Source organism: Lagopus leucura, unplaced genomic scaffold, assembly GCF_019238085.1.
Source record: "Lagopus leucura isolate 7727_CA_CO unplaced genomic scaffold, USGS_WTPT01 Super-Scaffold_100015, whole genome shotgun sequence".
NCBI lineage: Eukaryota > Metazoa > Chordata > Aves > Galliformes > Phasianidae > Lagopus > Lagopus leucura.
This window is the reverse complement of record NW_024962269.1, coordinates 1,353,553-1,373,408: the sequence shown is the minus strand read 5'-3', so window position 1 is coordinate 1,373,408 and position 19,856 is coordinate 1,353,553. Positions and strand designations below refer to the sequence as shown.

Here is a 19,856-nt window from a genome sequence, read left to right as displayed (position 1 = left end):
AGCTTTCAAAAACCCATCTCTAGCAATAGCTCTTCTGTGGATTCCTTACTTAAGATCTAAGAGTTACGGCTGCTCTGTTCGCTGTTTGGAAGTTCTGAGAGTTGTATGAAGTTTCTGTTTGCGGATGAAAGAGCCCTTGAAGAAACCAGACATCCTGGGTGCTGCTTTGCAGGCTCCTTGCCATGGGAAGGGCATTACTTTCCCAACTCTGCAATCCCTTGATGAGTTCAGTGTTTGAATTAACATTGGCAGTACTGTTGCCTTTGTACTACATCACAGGTTTGCACAGCAAAGAATGTTGTAAATTCCAGTTGTGCCTGATAGTCGAGATAGCTTCATTAGTTTACAAAGCGTGGATCTGCTCCAGCTGATGATGGGAATGTGTTTCACAGTGGAGTCGGTGCCAAACAAGGAGGGGAGCAGTGAGAGCTGTGCTATTAAGGATGCCCAGTGAGAGCTGCATTGGATGCCACAGGGCTACCAGGGCCCCAGAGCTGAGCAGCCTTTGTGCAAGGCTGAGGAGCACACTGGATCTCTCTGCTCTTTCTTTTATGCAGGTTGCTCTCATGTGAGCCGGTGCATGTGGTGTGAAGTCTTTTCTTGCCTTCCTGTTTCTCATGCCTCAATATGGGTTGTCTTGTTGGTGAGCTGCTTGTTGGCTGGCCCTGTGAGATGCTCTTAAATGCTGTCTCCACTTCCTGGGCTGTTCCATGCTGCTTCAGCTTTTGTTCCTTAGTTTTAAGGAGTCTTGTCTTCCCTTCCCCACCTTTTTTGTACAGCCTTTTTGTACAGCCCCTGTATACATTCATCTTCTTGCCTTCAAAAAATGGTTAGAAGAGCTAGCTATGGATAAGAGAGTCCATGGCATTCCATGGAAATGTGAAATCTTTGTAGAAGATCACAGAACTTGCTGATTGCTGTCATCCTTTACTGAACCATAGTTTACATAGGAACTGTTACTACTTTTAACACTGCTGTGGTATTTTTCCTTAAAGCTTTTGTGTTTAATTTTTGTGATGGTGGTGTGTGGTACAGACAGCAGGTCTGGAGCTGCTGACACCCTGTTGTTGCAGAGCTAGGTGTTGTAATGCTGGGCTGTGAGCTCTCAAGTAAGCAGCGTAAACAGCCCATATTACTAGGAGCATCTCCACCAGAGGGAAGCAGTTGGCTTTTTGTTTTGGTGGTTTGGTTGTTTTTTTTTTTTGTTTGTTTGTTTTTTAAGTTTTATTTCTTTATGCATGATTTGGGATCCTCAGTAAGCGACAGAAAGGCATTTGTTGTAAATATCTGTGGCTTGGTTCTTTTCAACCTTGTTTCTGCTGAGAGACCATTTTGCTTTTCCTCCTTGCGCTCACCTGGAGGCAGTGGGGATCAGCTTTTGCTTGTTTGTTGTTGTAGCTCAGTTATTTTTGCACTCCTGCCTTGGAAGCGTCTCACAGCTCTCTTTGTGTTTGTGCTTCTGCACGCACAAAAACGGTGAGAAAAGGAGTGGTGTTTGTGGCTGTACACAAGGTGTGAGTTGCCACGGCCCTCTGGTGTGAGCTGGAAGGATCACGATGTCTCTTCATTCATCTTCCCTGCTCTTTTTTCCGTGGCAGAATCTCCAGCACTGCGCATCGGTTCAGCAGCTCTTGATGGCAAACCCACGAGGTTTTAATGGTAGTTTTACAGTCTTCAAATAAATGGATTTCTGCTACACGTTGATTTAGAAACTTCATATTCTATTTACTGACATCAGTTCCTCTTTCCATAAATCTTCCATGGGTTGCCTACTGCTGCTTTCAGTGACGTGGCAAGTTTGAGTTTTTGCTTAACTCAAACAGTGTACTAAGTTGAGTGATAGGTAATGCTTCTGCTTTCTGATAAAGAAGTAGCTAGAAATAAATAACAAGTAATGAAATGTTGCCTGGACCATCTCTTGCTGTAAGGCACTGGTCAGAGGGAACCAGGCTCAGTTTGTTGCTGTTGTGTTCCCCTCTCCTCGTAATTTTCACTGAATTGCTGCAGTGCTTCCAGCTTGACTGCTCTGGAGTACTTCACTGAAATTGGATTAACATTGATTTGGTATTTTTACTTGAAGCTTGTATGTATAAATATGTTCCTTCTTCTGATAAATCTTCTTGCAGTTATCGCTGTGATGACTTTGTAGTGAATGATACCAAGCTGGGGCTGGTGCAGAAGGTCAGAGAGCACCTACAGAACTTGGAAAAGTAAGTGGTGTGTTTACTACCTATGGTTTGGGTAGGCTGACAGAATTTAAATGGGATTTCTGTTCTCTATGCATATTTAGTACATGTGTTTTGGTTGCGATATGAGTGATACTGTGTGTATCTAAAAATGCCTTTTCATCACTGAGGAGCAGAATGGAAGAGGTTTGGCTGATCATGTACATCTTGTTTCTTATATGCTGTGCCTTTAGAGGCTGCATGTGCAGGAATTTAGAAATTCATTAGTTTTCTTTCTCCCATGTCAATAATCCCTATGTTGTTCCTTAGAAATAGGACAGGATTTCCAGAACAGAATCACAGTTTCATCAAAAGCAGAAAAAAAAGTTTCTGAAGCAAAGAAACTGAAACTGAAATGTTGGTGGAAGTAGTTTTCGTGTTATTTGCATAGTTTGGTTTCCAAGCAGAAAGACAAAGAAAAGTTTATGAACTTAAACCGTACAGAAGAAACATGCATTTCCTGTGACTTTTTCTGGCTCTCTGCCATAGAAAAGTAAATACTATAATCTCTGTGATGCAGATGCTGTGGCCTATGCTAGATAGCAAATATTTTTTTTCTTAGTTTGCTTGCAAATCTTCCCTAATCCTAAGTGGAAACGCATGTGCATACAGTGCTTCCCAATGTATTGAAATGCCCCAGAGTTCCAACAGCACTCCTCTGAGAAGTCGCTGCGATCCAGAGAGTGTCTGTGTCCTTCCTCAGCGTGTTGGGGACTTCATAAGTAGCGTTAATGTGGTGAGATGTAGGGCTGTGTGGGCACAGTGAGAGCACACCTGGGAGATGCTGCTCGTCCAGAGGCAGGCAGATGTTGTGGTGGAGGATTCCATCATGTCTAATGACAGCTTCTGGATGTTTGGAGGGCTTTTCAATTCAAAAACAAAATGGAAATAGAGCAAAGCCTAAAAGCTGGAACGTTCTGTTAGAGAGAAGTCCTGAGTGGAAGAATCCAGGGTCCCTGATTTCTGGTGCTGTGGAAAAGAGAAACCTGTTGTTCTTGTTGTGGCATTGTATGAGTCTTACCCAGGTGTTGCACCCTGGTGTATTTACACATCAGAGAAGCACAATACATTACTGACTGCACTTCAGGTGCTTCTGGTCTTTGGTACTTCACTTCGTCCTGGCTTTCTCAGAGTTCAGGATGACTCTTGCAGAAGTATTTTATGGAAAACTCTCTATTAAGCACTCCGTTGGTCGTGGGAGAAGATGAAGGCTATTTCAGATCAGAGGTGGCACGTAACAAGGGATGTCTCAGGGCATGCACTGCACTATGCATAGCCTAACACAGTTAACTCAGACCTGGGTGTTGAAAATAGGATGTGCATCTGTACTCTATGCATTCTGTTTTCAGACTATGAAATGCACATGTGGTGATCAGGAAGCTCTTTGCTGTCTTAATGACAACTGATGGCAGATGTGGTAACTGTTAAGACATTGGGATGATTATCTGTTGTCCGTTTCCTGCAAGATTTTGTTTTATACTAACATGTTTTATTTGCTTCCCAACAGTTCAGCCTTTACATCAGACAGACACAGGAAAAGAAAACTATTGGAAAACTCATCTCTGAACAGCAAGTTACTAAAAGTAAATGTAGGTATAACGGAGCTAATACACAGTTTTGCTAAACCTTTTGAGGTTTATAGTTGGGCTAGATTTAAAGTACTTAGCCAGCTACCAGCTCCTCCCTGGTTTATTCTGTCTTCCTCATCTCCTGACCACACTGAGGAAAGAGCCTCTTCTCAGTAAATAACATTTGATACTCTGCTGTGCTTCTGCTGGCCTACACTTTGAGCTTCTCTTTGTTCCTTAAGATCAGCGAGGTGGAAAACAGGTAGTACTCAAGAGATTAAAACAGCTACAAGGAAGGTTTTATTTTCATTTCACTTTATTTTGAGCAGACAGGGCATTTAATTTTGTTCCTTTTAGAGCGCAGAAAGAAGACAGAGAGGCAAGCCTTTGTCTAAAGGGGGATGAGAGAGTAGTTTTTAAGAAAAAGTAGAGAGCTTTTAAAACTTCTAAGAAACAACTGATGAAATTTGCTTTCCAAAGCAGCTGTGAAATATGCTGAAGACTGTGCTCCCTCTCACGTTCCACCTTCCTGATGGTTTGACTTCATGTCTGTTGAGCAGTACCCAGGAGAACACAGTCCAGCTCTGTCTGAAAAGCTGCACAGTATTTTCCAGTCAAAGAACGCTCCAAACCAAATGCCTGTTTGTGGTGGTTAGAGTTGAGGGATCTTCTAATCCACATAATTTCTCACAGATTTCAGGGAGGGGGAAAGAAGAGAGAGTGACTCGGCTCTATGTGACTGCCTTGTTTTCACCAGAGGGAGCGTAGAGCAGAATGCTGCCTCCTGAGCCCTTGGGCCTGCAGCACAGCAGTGAATTCCAGTGCAGCTGAAGTAATGGCTGTCTTCAGCTACGAGAAATAATTGTCTGAGTGGGAAGCGAAGAAGCTCTGATTATGAATGGAAATAAGAGGGGAGGGATGGCAGAAGCAAAGCAGTCAGTTGCTGCTTTGCAGAGTCTTTGGGTTTAGTGACATTGAAAATGTACTGCCAGGGTTGCTTCGGCTTTGAAACCATGTTTTTCAAATCGAGTAGATTAATGATTGTTAAAATTTGTGTTGGTGTCACAGTAACAGCTCTGTTGGGAGAAAGTGGGTGAGCAGGGATGTATGCATCTTTAACCTAAGCATCCTCACTTCCAGGGAAGCACCACTGCCCTCTGTGCCACAGGCCTTCGGAACCTGGGGAACACGTGTTTCATGAATGCCATCCTGCAGTCGCTCAGGTACTTCCTCGCTGTCAGTCAGGGCTGAGCTTGCCAGAGACAAAGCACAGGTCCATTACTGGGACTTCTGTAGCAGAGCATAGAATCAGTAGGTAGAAGATGACACTGTTAACTTCCTTAGCAGCTGCAGCTTGTTTTTGTTAGGGAGTGCTTTTGATAACTCTATCACAGTACCTGTTTGTCAAAGCAGAGCCAAAATGTAGTTGTTTCAGGTAGTTGGGATGATGGTGGTATTTACGGATTCAGTCACTCATTTACAGAAGATAAGTATTTGTTACAGTATTTCTAGTATTGTGGAAGAAAATGTTTAAAAAAACAACCTGTTCCTGTTGCCATCATTTATCATCTCTAGGTGAAGTTCCGTTCATGGATTTCAAATAACAGACTCCAGGATTACATCTTCCCTTTACTCTCTGTCCTTTAAGGATTTCATTCATTTTTCCTTTTTTTTTTTTTCTTCCCCAGTAATATTCAGCAGTTTTGCTGTTACTTCAAAGAATTGCCTGCTGTGGAGCTGAGGAATGGGAAGACAGCAGGCAGGAGAACTTACCATACCAGGAGCCAGGGAGATAACAATGTGTAAGCAAAGTCATCTTTGTTGTCACTGAACTTTAATGAAAATGGCAAATGCTGAACTTGTAGAGCTGCTATACACTTTCAGTGTTAGAGAATCACAGAAAATGATCCCTATAGGATCAGTGTCGTAGACAAATAGTTGGCTGCACAAGAAAAAGGAACTGCTGCTTGCAGTGGGCACGTGTCAGCCTTGTCCTGCAGGGAGAGGCAGTCAAATACATCAGGAAGTGCTAAGGTAAGGTGAGGAAGTGCTAGTTAAATACTGCCACTTGGTTGTGCCATTCAGAGCCTGTAACTTGTTTCAGCAAGCATTGAAGTGACCATGTTAGTAGACTTTACAACACAATGGTGAAGGGTACATAGATTTCCAGTATCTGAAATATAATTTTCCTAACCTGTCCACCTCTGATGTTATGGGTAGGATTTTGGGCAAACTCTTTCAAGTACTGGAATGTACTCAGTCATTACAGTTTTAACCAAGATAACATCTGATACTTGTACCACTGAGCTAGTAAACCTTCAGGAGTTACAGTGCAAGCCCATATTCATCACCAGCTTTTACTTTCTTTCCAGTTCATTGGTGGAAGAATTCAGAAAGACACTTTGTGCTCTATGGCAAGGAAGCCAAACTGCATTTAGTCCAGAGTCCTTATTTTATGTTGTTTGGAAAATTATGCCAAATTTTAGGTAAGTTTTGTAACTTATTATTTTTTATTGTAATCTTGTATTGCTGGTGTCCTGATCTCAAACCTGCTGAATGTGGGAGATGGAGAATGCAGACTTCCTGTGTGCCCATTAATACTCCTGGAAAAAAATCTTTACTTAGGTTTGCTTTTGTGTTTGTCAGTAGATCTTTTTTTCCCCACGCTTTGATCATGTGCTGCATGTGACACTGATGGAGATGGCAGAGATCTCAAATGCTGAAACACTTTGTAAAGTGCTTGTAAAGATACTTTGTGCCTCGTGGCAAAGAAGCAAAAGTGCCTTTAGGTCACAGTCATATTCCAAGCTTGCTCCAATAATAAACTGATGAAGTCAGATTAAAAATGTGCAGGTCTACATGCAAATGTACTGGGTAAAACTTCCTTGATTCTCTGAAAGCACAGTTATCATCATTAGTTGGACGTGAAATGAGGACTGTAATAAAACCAGCCATTTTGTGCCCATACTGACAAAAAAAGAAAGACAATGGTTACTCCAGTAAATTGAAGTATCATTCCTCTCCAAGGTCTCCCTGTCCTGGCCCCTGAACCTCTTTCAAAGGAGCACTGAAACCTGTTAGGATATATTGTGATGAAGGTAAGTTGCTCCATGTTCTCAGGTAGTAAAGATGCTGTTATCTGTTACGCCTCTAGCAGTGCTGAAAAGATGCTGTGAGCATACACGAGTAACCCAAATAACGAAAGCTGTCTTATTCTGTTCTTCACACTGCCGAGTCTGTTTCAGTTGGCTTAAGAGAATCAAGGAAGTTTAATACCAGTGGTTTCATGCAGTGACCAAAACCTCCATCTGTGATGTCTTTGATCATTTTTTCCAACTACAGTCTTCACTGTAATTCCCGATAGGCTAAGCAAGAAACAATTGGAGTTCCTCAAGCAAATTTTCAGCACTGTGGATTCTATCAGAGTTTTTAAAAGTGCTTTTATATTGTTTTAGGGTTTTAAAATTATTTTCCCCTTATTCCCGCTTAACTGGGAACATGTGCATGATTAACTGGTGAGGAATCACTTGGAGAGCAGTGTCAGCTGGTCAGCAAATCCCTGCTCCCACGTGGTCCAGTGAGAAAGCTTGTTCAGTGCTTGACCGTACCTTGTAAAAGGTGATGGTGTTCCTGGTGTGCATTGTGTGCTGCTCACCAGATAGAGCGGAGGAGCTGGACAGATGCTCAGGAAAGGTGGCTGGAACCAATAGCTTACCAACAGCAGAATGGCTGCTCTGGCTGTGCTTATGAAGTGATGGGGGCAGGGAGAGAAAACATACTTGGAAACTTGGTTTAATTTTTTTTAAGCTTAAAGATATGTCAGTTGTTGAAGGCGTGTGCCTGCTTCCAGGACTGCAAGTGCTGCTTTTCTTTCAGAAGGTTACTGACTTTGTTACAGGAAGTTGAACAAAAAAAGGGTTGCTTGGGCTCGTGATGGTTCTCTGTCTCATCTCACATGTAATCTGTGTAGAGAATATTGCTTATGGTTTTTAAGACTTGTATATGACAAGCACAGCCAGAGTGTCTCTAAGCTCCAGCTCTGCTGCCAAAGTCCTGCTCCTTGACGTTGTGCTGCTTTGATTCTGCTGCGTGCCAAAATAGCCTGCAGCTTCATGCTGAGTTGCAAGATGTGTGTTTTGTAGTCTTACTGCTGTATAAATAGAGTGCTCTGTTCTCCTAGTAAATGTCTCTCTTCATATCTTGCTATCAGTAGGAAAAGGGATGTCAGCAGTGGGCTTCTGATATTACAGTCAGATCAGGGATATTACAGTCTGATCAGGGATGTTACACAAGCTGTCAGAGAAACTCTGCATTTCAGCTGAAGAGCGTTCATCCATATCCTCACAGTCTTTTCAAGATCCGCATTTAGATTTGAGCTTTTTATCAAATGCAGAGAATCTTTCATCTATAAATAACTTATTTGTGTGCCAGCGTAAAACCCGTGCATCAGGATCACAGCCAACAGCATGGAATGATTCCAAAGGTTATTTAGTCATACCTGTTGGAGATCAAATGCACTGTGTTAGGAGTTCTTTGAGGAGGAAGTTGCTGTTGGGAAGGTATCTGAAGCAAAGTAGATCCCATACATGTAATCTTCAGATGAAAAATCATCATAAACAGCTGTTCAGTAAGCAGGAGATACCTGTATTAAATATGCTTTTTTCTTAACGATTTCAAAGTTTGCATTGTCAGTGAGAGATGCATGTGGGAAACCAAACGCTGAGAATAAATTCCTTGTATCAGTGGGGAGGGGAACAAGCAGGCAAGCAAGCAACTGGATCTGCCAAAGCATCACATGGCTTTGTACCAAATGAAGAGCATGTGGTCATTCTGACATGGCACCCATACGTTTGGTGATGTCCTTGAACAGCACCGGTTTTGAGACTTCAGAATGCTGACCATAACTGGGTCCAGAGTTGAGATGAGCAGAGTGCTGGCTGAATCCAGATATCTGAGTTGTAACAGTTCTGCAGCAGCTCTTCCATTATAAAACTTACCATAGAAGTTCCTCATGGAGATAGCTGCACAGTGATGGGGCTGTGAGGGAACAGAGGTTGTGGTTTGTTTGCACATCAGTGTATCTTTCTGAGGGCTTCGGTTCAAAATACACACGGCTCTTTAAATCCTGCTCAGTATTGCTAAACAAATGTATGTTGTTCTGAGTGATGTGCTCTGTCTCAAAGTAATACAGCCCAAACCTTTGGTGATGATGTTGTTTTTGTTTTTGCTCAAGGGGTTACCAGCAACAGGATGCCCACGAGTTCATGCGTTACCTTTTGGACCATCTACACCTGGAACTCCAGGGTGGCTTTAATGGTGTTTCACGTTCAGTAATTTTGCAAGAAAATTCTAGCCTGTCTGCGAGCAGCAAATGTTGCATGTAAGAAATGTTTTCTAATTATTTCTTCAATACCTTAGTGCCTTTGTGTAGGTCTGGGTGGCGGATCTGAAAGTTTAAGTGCACGTTTCCTTGTTCGAGCTGTCCTTAGCAAATGTGTAACGTCGCAGTTACAAAGCTGCAGGGACATGGACTATGGTCCTACAGGATCTTCTTCCTTTCAAAAGGAAGTATGGCCCTCAGATGAGCACTCTTTTCCTGGCTGTGAGCATACAGAGTAAGTTGTAAACACACTTCAGAAGAAAAAAAATCTGTGTAGTTCCTATTCTGTATGCATATGGAATTATCTTCTTTTGGAGTGATAGATGGCTTGAAAAATACACAGGCAAAAAGGCTGCCAAGTAGCTGAATGCTTAAATTGTCAGTGGACCTTGTAGATTAGGGAGAAAGTAGAGCAGCTTCTATTGGACTTGAGGCAGTTTCCCTGCAGATGGTCTCTGTATTTTGTTTATTCACCTGACGCACACTTAAAGCTGCTGGGTTTTTTTTGTTGTTGTTTTCCTGCCACTGTTGATTTTTGTGTTGTTGTTGTGCATCCTGAAACAGGCACTCATCTGCTTATTCATAGAATCACAGAATGGCCTGGGTTGAAAAGGAGCACAGTGATCATCTAGCTTCAACCCTCTTGCTTTGTGCAGGGCCACACACCTCTCTTAAAATACTGCTCTTCCTGAATTTTGCTGGGTGTGCTTTTTCTCAGATTAAAGCTATCACGGGGAGAAAGCATTTTAATTTGCTTCAGGAAGTAAGGTCAGGTCAGTTTGGTCCTTGGATTCTCTGATCAGAAGTTGAGTGAATTTTCCCTTTCTGTAGTGATGACTACACTGGGTAGTATATAGTACATAGTAGACAGCTCTACTGTTTCCCCAAAAAACAAGTGTCTAAAATTGCTCTTAGAATTAAAGAATGCTTGGAAAATAAACCAGTTTTGTTTTCAGTGTGCATAAATGTATCTGACCTTGGGAGAGAACTTAACTTTGAGATGTGTACAGTAATTCTGCTGTGAGCATGGAGAGGTGGAATACAGTAGCAGTGAACTGCCTTTTGTCAAAGGCACACTGAGGTCATATGTGCTTAAATGGTTTCAGTGTGAGGATGCTGTGAATACTCTCTTTTTGAGTGTCCCTTTATTTGGGCAGCCATTTCCTTCTGCTTTACAGTTAATATCAGCTCTGCTTGTTAAGTTATAGGTGGAGCACTGATACAGAACATGGGTTTTTGCAAGCTTGCAGTGTCAGAACTACAAGCACAAACTAGCAAGTTATTGCAGAGCTGTGTAATAAAATGGTTTGTTCTCATTGGGCTACGAAGTCATTACCTAATCTGCAGAAAAGATTCAGTAAGAGACTTAGCCTAATGGAAGTGTAGAGGATGATGATGCTGGTAGATATTGCTTAGCATATCTTAATGCAATGTAAGCTGTCTTTGGTAGCAAAATGGGAGAAATGTAGAACTTGATTTAAAGGAGTCCAAATTACTTGCAGCAAAGAAGGGTGAAGTTTCAAAACAAAATGGTTGACCTACCTGTGAGGGAAGAATTTTTGTTTGGAAACAGCCTTAGTCACAGGGCACCTTGTGAGAATCACAGAACTGTAGGGGTTGGAAGGGACCTCCAGAGCTCATCGAGTCCAACCCCCTGCCAAAGCAGGTTCCCTACAGTAGGTCGCACAGGTAGGCATCCAGGCAGGTCTTGAACATCTCCAGAGAAGGAGACTCCACCACCTCCCTGGGCAGCCTGTTCCAGTGCTCCGTCACCTCACTGTAAAGAAGTTCTTGCGCACATTGGTGCGGAACTTCCTATGCTGCAGTTTCCAGCTGTTTCCCCTTGTCCTGTCTCCACTCACCACTGAAAAGAGCCCGGCCTCACCATTCTGCCCCCCACACCTTAGATACCTTAGATAACAGACCCAGTTCACTCAGCCTTTCCTCATAGGGGAGATGCTCCAGGCCCTTCACCATCTTCGTGGCCCTCCGCTGGACTCTTTCCAAGAGATCCCTGTCTTTTTTGTACTGGGGAGCCCAGAACTGGACGCAGTACTCCAGATGAGGCCTCACCAGGGCAGAGTAGAGAGCGAGGATCACCTCCTTTGACCTGCTGGCCATGCTCTTTCTAATGCACCCCAGGATGCCATTGGTCCTCTTGGCCACAAGGGCACACTGCTGGCTCATGGCCAACCTGTCGTCCACCAGGACACCCAGGTCCCTCTCTGCAGAGCTCCCCTCCAGCAGCTCATCCCCCAACCTGTACCGGTGCATGGAATTATTCCTCCCCAGATGCAAGACTCTACACTTGCTTTTGTTAAACCTCATCCGTTTTTCTTTGCCCAGCTCTCCAGCCTATCCAGGTCTTGCTGAATGGCAACACAGCCTTCAGGCGTGTCAGCCAATCCTCCCAACTTCGTATCATCAGCAAACTTGCTGAGGGTGGCCACCATCCCCTCATCAAGGTCATTGATGAAGATGTTGAACAAGACCGGACCCAGCACAGACCCCTGGGGGGCACCACTGGTTACAGGTCTCCAGCCAGACTCTGCACTGCCAACTCTGCACCTCTGTGTGATAAAAAGGGACTCAGCCAGTACTTCAGCACTAAAATACCCAGCATCTATGTAAAGAATATGCAGTTCAGTTCGTATTTTCTGTTGGCGCGTGGTGAAGGACTGCAACAGCTAAATACCTGCAGTAGGCACTTCTGGGATGGGTGAAAGCCCTGTGAATGAACAGTATCTCTTTGTGGACTAAACTTCTCTGTGTAGCAGCAACGAGTGATAAACTAGTTGTATGAGGTGTTACAAATGAAGACCAGACCAGATTTCTAACTTTTCTTCTATGTTCTGATTTGCCTAGAAATGGAGCCTCCACTGTTGTCACAGCCATTTTTGGAGGCATTCTTCAAAATGAAGTCAACTGCTTAATATGTGGAACAGAATCTAGAAAATTTGACCCATTCCTAGGTAAGATGCCTCTTGTCTTAAAAATAAATAAATAAATACATAGAGTGGGTGCTACAAGGTAGGAAAGCAAATCTGAAATTTGATTCATTTAGGTGTCATATGCCTGGACCACAGGTTTAGTGTGGAATGATTAAGCACTGTTTTATTCCACCCTAAAGCTTTTTCTTTATGCTTGTTTTCCCAGATCTTTCGCTAGATATTCCAAGTCAGTTCAGAAATAAACGTACTAAAAATCAAGAAAATGGACCAATGTGCACACTACGAGGTAAGGGTGCCTGGATAACGAGCTCATTAACAAGAACTGGAGTGTACACTCACCTGGTTATGACTTGGTGGCATGTGCCGTCTGATTTTATCAGATGCTGCAGTAGAAAAAGGTGCAGAAACAATTTTCCACGTATGCCTCACCCATCACTACGTATTGAAGTGCTGCTTTAATAAACTGGGGCGGAGATGTGCTTTGGTTTGAGATGTGCAGGTCAGCTAAATACCCAGGAAAATACGGCACTGCTTTCTTCATGGTCAGTGCTTTCTATCTCGTCCAGTTTTTCCAGCCCACATTTGTGTACGCCAATCTGTAACAGCTGTACTGCTGAGGCACTGTGCTTACAGCACGTTCTGTGAGCGTGCCCCTCATGCAGAGTGAGATTGACTCTTGTGAGTCTCTGCTTTTTAAACAGCGTGAACACAGTCCTGTAAAGCTTGGCAGAGTTGCTGCGATTGATCTTGTTTTAAAGGATGTTAATTTTGATGCATTCATAAATCTACCTGATGGAAATTGCAAAACACTACGTGAAAAAAACATTTTTTTTTTCTTTTTTTTCCTCTGCTCATCCTTTACTTAAAACCAGATCACTTCTATAAGTTGAACATTTGTTACTGGAACGTAATGGAATTACAATGAAATAAACCATTGTGCTGAGCGGTGGAAGGAATCTCGTTTGAAGGAGTCGTTTTTTTCCTCTGGAACTGCTTATAGCTGTCTTTGTTGAAAGGAGCAAGGAACATTGCATGTCAGAACTCACTGGTGTGTGCCAGCTGCAGATTTTTGGAGCACAACCTGTAGATTAACAAGACTGCAATGCAGGAGCACCTTTATGCTGCTGAGTTTGCTGCATTTTATGTTACAAAGATCATTTGCTATAATCTTGATTTAGATTTGCGTGTGTTGTTTTTGTTTCCAGATTGTCTTCGCAGTTTTACAGACCTGGAAGAACTTGATGAGACAGAGCTGTATATGTGTCATAAATGCAAAAAGAAACAGAAGTCCACCAAAAAATTCTGGATTCAGAAACTACCAAAGGTTTGTATAAACACGAAAAGTAAGAGCATGGCAGTTTGTCAAAGAAACGGCTGCTCAGCTGTTCCTGGACCAACACCTGAGCCTTCCAGATAGGCAGAAGCAAATTCAGCCAGTTCCTCTAATGCTTGTTTTATTTTATTAATCCCTTAGGTGCTATGCTTACACTTGAAACGATTTCACTGGACAGCATATCTAAGAAACAAAGTTGATACATACGTTGAGTTTCCCTTACGAGGCCTAGACATGAAATGTTACCTGTTAGAGGTATGGAGACTCCCATGGCAACCTCCTAGAGAAATTCTTTACATCACATATGTCTTTGTTACAAATTACAGCAGGTATCGCTGAGATCTGAAGAGTTTTGTCTTTTTAACTGCAGCCTGAAAACAGTGGCCCAGAAAGCTGTCTCTATGACCTTGCAGCTGTTGTTGTGCATCATGGCTCAGGGTGAGTACATGGAGTAAGCCTGCTTCAGGGCAGAGATCTCCTCACTGAATTACATGCCAGCTTATTTAAGGCTTTTCTTCTCCTGGTGAATGTCTGTATATGTCACTGGTGGAAACATGCAGTAATTTACAAGCTTCTGTGGAACTGGGCTGAAATAACATCAGATGGATACGTTTATGATGTAGTTATTCCCGTGAATTCCCCTTGGCAGTCTCTAGGGGTAATCACTAAAGTGAAAGAATGAAAAGCATGAAAACTAACGCTGAATAAAGGGTCCTTCCAGCCGTTTGTGCTTCATTTTAACATTCTTAGTATAAGGCAAAGATGTTTTTCTCTTCAGTTTGCAATGCACATATGTGTTTATGCCACAGTGTGTGTGTTTGAAACACATGTAGTAGTGGCACAGTCGTTTCTCCTACAGGAGTGAAACCTCAAAGTGAATGCTAATAGACGTGTCACAAAGCTGAGTACTATTTGTATTTTGAAGTGAAATTGCTGGGTATGGGTTGTTTAAGTTTGGTGGGGGTTTTTTGGTTTTTGTTTTTTTTTCCTGTTTCCCAACCCTGGATGGAACTGTTGAGAATAACTGCAGTAGTGACAAAACAGCTGTCTGTCCAGGGAAGAAGCTGTAGTTCTAAGAAATCACTTCAGGCCGTGAAGAGGTTTAAAAAAACCCCTTCTAAAGTCCTTTCTAAGGAAACTGTCATATTAATCAAATCCTTGTTGATATCCAAATTTAATTCAAAGATACTAAACAAAATTTTGTCTGCAGAACCACTCTTTCTGCTTGAAACAGAGGGTTTACTATCTAAGAGACAAGACTCCTAAAGGCAGCCTTCGTAGCACCACGGTGCATCTGACTGGTGCTTTGAGGTCAAGGGAAAACTACAGGCATTAAGGGAGAGCCAGCCATGGCTAGGACAGAATGAGGTGGTTGGAACCATTAATGTGTTGCAGCAGCACAGAAGTGAGAGCAGGCCTTGTCTTGAGTGGCAGGGGATGGAAATTGAGAGGGTGTAGCTCTCTTAGATCCAAGACGTGGCTCCAAAGCTTGGGTCTGTTTAAACTGCTCTTGAAGGACTTTTTTTAGTAGCCTAGTATTTGTTTTGCTGCGGGTGCTCTTGATTAAATTTAGGTGTTTCTTTAGACCTCAATGGGCAAATGTTCTGTAAAAACAAAGCACAGTACAATCTTCATAGCTAATGCTTGACTTCCCTATAGGCAAATGTGGAAGTTCTGTGTTGCAAGAAGCCTTGCTTGCACGAAAACAGTGGCATGCTAGGAAGTTGATATTTAAAAACCCAAATTTAACTCAGCGTGAAACCTTAATCAGAGAACTTAGAGCTCCACAGTGAAGAAGGGAAGAGTCATACCGTCTGCTGTAGAGAGCTGTCAGTTCCTGGAAGTCTCTTAGTCCGTTACTGCCTAGCAGCAAATGGTCAGTCTCTTTCTGATTGTCCTTTCTGTCTTCTCCCTGCCATGCTGACAGCGTTGGATCTGGACATTACACTGCGTACGCAGCTCACGAAGGTCGTTGGTTCCATTTCAACGACAGTACTGTAACTCTGACCGACGAGGAGACTGTGGTAAAGGCCAAGGCCTACATCCTCTTCTATGTGGAACGGCAAGCCAAATCTGGATCAGATAAACTTTAATACCTCCTTTTAATTCTCACTTATCAAGTCCACGGGACAAAACATTTCCATTTTTCCATAAATACTTGATCCAAGACTATTAATTTCATTGTGCACTTTTCAATTTCCTCTTGTGGGTTTTAGTTTTGTCATGTCAGTGGTAGCATTTGACTTACTGAACTTGGACACAAACTAACTTTTTTTTAGTTATACCAGAAAACCTCAGCAGATTTTGATTTGCTGCTTTAGTTGTGATAACTCAATTTTTATATATATATATAGTTTCATGAAATACCTAGTTATTTGACTTTTTTTATATTAATGTTTCCAGTTCTCACTTTCTAAAGGCACATTTACATCAGAGAAGCTTTCTGTTCTCCTCACAAGCAAGACAAATGTGCTAATCACACAGAGCAGTATAACTATGTTGCTCTCACAGCTGTTATATAGATCAAGGAATTGCTTGCACATAATGTTTTACCTTGTGCAAGAAAGTAAGCCGTGACCTCTGACCAATCATTCTTTGTCTGCAGAAGAGGTGAATGCAGCATCATTATAGACCAGGTAATTGCTGCTATAGCTGCTATATTGGTGTGTATTCAGGCTGCTGAATTTCATGAATTGTTGTAAATAAACAGTTGGTTTAATTGTATCTATACTGCAGAATAATTCAAGTATTCTTCACATATGCTTTTCCCACCCCCAAAACGTCTTTAAAAATTACCTTAAAATATATGCATCTAAATTGTCTTGGTTAATTTTATTATTTTTTTCTAATCAGACTTGAATTGTTAAAAGTTGCCTCTTTCCTAGACTGTAATCCTAAAGTTTGATCATGAACACTTCTTTGCTTTAAAACTCAGAGAATTCCTGGCAGTGGGACCCCAGCTCTCTTTCCATCTGGGAGCTGGGAGCACAGCCCCTAAGTGTGGGGTTGTGAGAACAGCCTTAGGCCTGAGCATATTCTGTCTGCTTCAGTGCCTGTAGTTCACTTGAAAAGGAAGCGGATGGAGTTTGAGATGCTTGATGTGAAATTTATCACTTCAAATACGAACTAAAGGGAAAACAGCCTGAAGGGTAATGCAGAACTGCTTGTTGACTGGAGCAGATTCCGGTAAGCTGCAGTATTTATCTGTTAGCCTGGTGTGGGATCTTTCCATTTTCAGTCTGAAGGTTTACACAGATGGTGGGATTGATGCAATTTGTAAGACCTGACTATGCAGTGGAGAAAGACAGCTGTTCAGAGTTTTCAGCTCTACTCCTCCTCCACATAGTGGAAGTCAGATAATTGCTGTTAGTGAGATTTTAAAAAGGTGGTCAGGAGAAAATGTTGCAAAACCCAGGAATTCTGAAAACACCCAAAATCTGACAAATGCTTCATTTCAGTGCTTTCCTTGCGCCCCACCCTTTCCAGCTATCTACCTACTGCCCAGCCACTAACCGGACGTTCCTGCAGTCTGAAAAGCTTGGTGGTAAGAATAGCTTTTTACTTCACGTAGAGCATGCTATCAGTAGAATATACTAGCCTGAAAACACCCAAGAACTGAAGTTTAACATGTGAGTACTCTTTTCATTTAATGCTTCCAAAAAGACCAAATCCCTGCAAATTGTACTATGTAGCTCAACCTAGTGCAGATGGGTAAGCTCCTGCTTCCTTGCTGTGGGTTACCTGGTAGAAATACGAACAGAAATTACGGTCAGGTGAGTTCCTTTTAAAATGTCAGTCTTATGGTTTTTTCTTCTTAAACCAGGAGAGATTGACTGACTTAATATAAAAGCTGTGGAAAATGTTCCATTTTGCTCATGGTGTGAATATGTGAACTGAACGTTCTTTGAAATCTATCGTGATTATCTGGTACATTAATGGAAGTGTATATATATATATATATATATATATATATATGGTATATATAGACTGCCATTAATAGTCTATATATACAGACTCCCATATCTATATATATTACATTATGGGAGTCTATATATACATACAGATATTCACAATAGATTCTATATATCCTCAAGTTGAGCAGTAAATAGAACTCTTAATTGTTTAAACTGCAGATAGTTTGTTAGCTCCCCTTTCTCAGTTTCACACAGAAGACGTGACAGACTTCACTGTTGTGTGGGATGTGAAATATTTTTTACAGCATTTAAACCCCAGAGGGCAGCCCTGCTGCTCCCAGCTGGGGCATTAAGTCAGTTCCATCCATGTCTGCTTGCTGCTTGGCTTGCATTGTTTTCTGGAGTTTCAGTGCAGGGAATACAAACCTTAAACTGCACAACTAGCTGTGGGCCAGAAACAGTTTAATGGGCAGGAGTCAGGTGTATGCAAACTAGTGATGTAAATGTGCCTTTCTGTAATTGTAAGAACTTGTAATCTTCATCGCCATTCACGTACTTGTTTTAAGCAGCTTCTTATTTCTGTTAATTTTTGGGGTCAGACCAATTTCTCACTTAAGCATTTACTTTCAGTAACACTTTCTCTGTAACGTTAAGGTCTTGGGCGACGGTATCCAGCATGGTCCGTGTCAGATGTGGCCATGGGAACGCAGTGCAATCACATCAGCCTTGTTTCTTGCAGCACGTGGTGTACGGACTTAGCCATATGCTTTCCTGGAACAAATACATATAAACCCTTTCCTAATTTAACTTTCTCCCACTGCAAAACCAGATGGACAGCATGAACAGTTTGTTGTGGCAACACAAGTATTTCTCTTCCTGGTGGAGAACTTTGCTTATCCACTGTATTCTATTCAGTGTGGTGTCAGAAGAAAAAAAAAAAAAAAAAAAGTAAGCACTGAACCAGTAACCTATACTGCACCTGGCCTAGTATTACATTTTTAACCTTACTTGTATAGCCTATATTTATCTACTAGCTTGTGGGAGGGGAGGGATATCTCATTTCATTCAAGCCAAATGTTTCTACTTAACTGCTGATCATAGTACATGCTAACAGGCAAGAATTTGTCTTGCTTGTGACTGCTCTGCAAGCAGCAACTGCTCTCTGCAGTTCAGAGACTTCCATATTTTTCATCAAAATTTGTCTGATTGAGGGTTACCCTTTTTTGTTAGTCACTGTTTAGCCATGTACACAACTGGAGATGTGATTTATGTCAAACAGAACTGCAGAATGCCCAGCTCTCAGAACACTTCTGCTCCGGTGTGTTGCATATTGAGCATTTAAGTGAGTGTGGCATTATGCAAAATGCTACAGCATTGACGAAGCTCTTTCTCGTTGCGTAGGCAGAAGGGATTTTTCCAGGTGTGAACAGCTGTGTGAGATGAGAGTTTGAAGCTTGTGGGGAGCAATGGATGTGTTTCAGAAGCTGAAGACCATTTACAAGGATTTTGCTAAAGCAGTGGAAAGCATAACAGTTGGTGTTCAACAGCCTCCCCCGTGTTTCATTGCTGATGTGTCTGTGTCTTACTGATGAGGTAATCGGCACCTTGAAAACTGATTCCGATGTGCTTTAGGATATCCTCAAGTACTGTAGTGCCATAGTTGTAATTGTTTACCATTAAAATTGTGTGTAATTTTCAGTGGGGATCGCTGACTGTGCTCATCTTGTGTGTTATTGGAGCATTTCCAGGATGAATGTGAATTACATCTTACTCACACAGTGTTTATGGAAAACGTGCCATTAAAGTGTCTCTTTTTCCTTAGGCAGTGAAACTTCTCTTGTCCTTCTGCAGGCTTTCAGAGTCTCATTAGTGTTCATCAGTTTGCCACCCTTGCTCAAAGTATTTTAACTTCAGAGAAAAACAGTTAAGAACATTTCAGTGCTCTCACTGTTTAATACCTCTATCAGAACCAGAACCTTTAAACCCAAAGAGGACCCAGCTGTACCAGGTCTTGTCACACAACAGCTGTCATAATTGGTCAGACCACAGTGTGTCCTCTGTGTGCTTCAGAAGACCACCCCCAGCAATGGTAACTTCATAATTAGAGTTTGCTTGTTTGCTTGTGTTTTTCCTTAAAATAATATTCTTTTGTTAATTACAACTCTGGAGTAGCCTCAACTGTTTTATCCTTTTCAAAAGTGAAAGTAAGTTCTAAAAACAAGGTAGGAAGAGACTGAGTTTGAAAAGCTAGTATGAGAACACAGACCAATTCCCAGCATCGTGTCATGTAAGCTGCAATTCTCCAGTGACTGACTTACCTGGTACGTGACATCATCTACTCTTGTCTATAGCTTGATAAAGTCCTGATGCTACTGGCCATAGCCAGTTTCTGGGCATGGGAAGGAAGCAGGACTACCCTTCTAACTTGAAGGAAAATGCTTAATGACAAAGGATATGAAACCAAAAAGGCAGTCAGTAAGCACAA

General features: G+C 42.1%; 1 protein-coding gene across 6 annotated transcripts in view; it reads left to right on the top strand.

The window, feature by feature from the left end:
* USP3 (ubiquitin specific peptidase 3) overlaps nt 1-16,279 on the top strand; it is a 35,659-nt gene extending 19,380 nt beyond the window's left edge. For all 6 annotated transcript variants that reach the window (XM_042876228.1, XM_042876229.1, XM_042876227.1 and 3 more), the window contains exons 4-15: nt 2,127-2,210; nt 3,733-3,814; nt 4,934-5,016; nt 5,482-5,595; nt 6,166-6,279; nt 9,027-9,173; nt 12,039-12,145; nt 12,330-12,410; nt 13,330-13,448; nt 13,599-13,712; nt 13,828-13,895; nt 15,385-16,279. In XM_042876228.1, the coding sequence (XP_042732162.1) occupies nt 2,127-2,210; nt 3,733-3,814; nt 4,934-5,016; nt 5,482-5,595; nt 6,166-6,279; nt 9,027-9,173; nt 12,039-12,145; nt 12,330-12,410; nt 13,330-13,448; nt 13,599-13,712; nt 13,828-13,895; nt 15,385-15,550 (1,279 nt within the window). In that variant the 3' untranslated portion in view covers nt 15,551-16,279. The remainder of the gene's footprint in view (nt 1-2,126; nt 2,211-3,732; nt 3,815-4,933; nt 5,017-5,481; nt 5,596-6,165; nt 6,280-9,026; nt 9,174-12,038; nt 12,146-12,329; nt 12,411-13,329; nt 13,449-13,598; nt 13,713-13,827; nt 13,896-15,384) is intronic.
* Nucleotides 16,280-19,856: the final 3,577 nt, after the last annotated feature.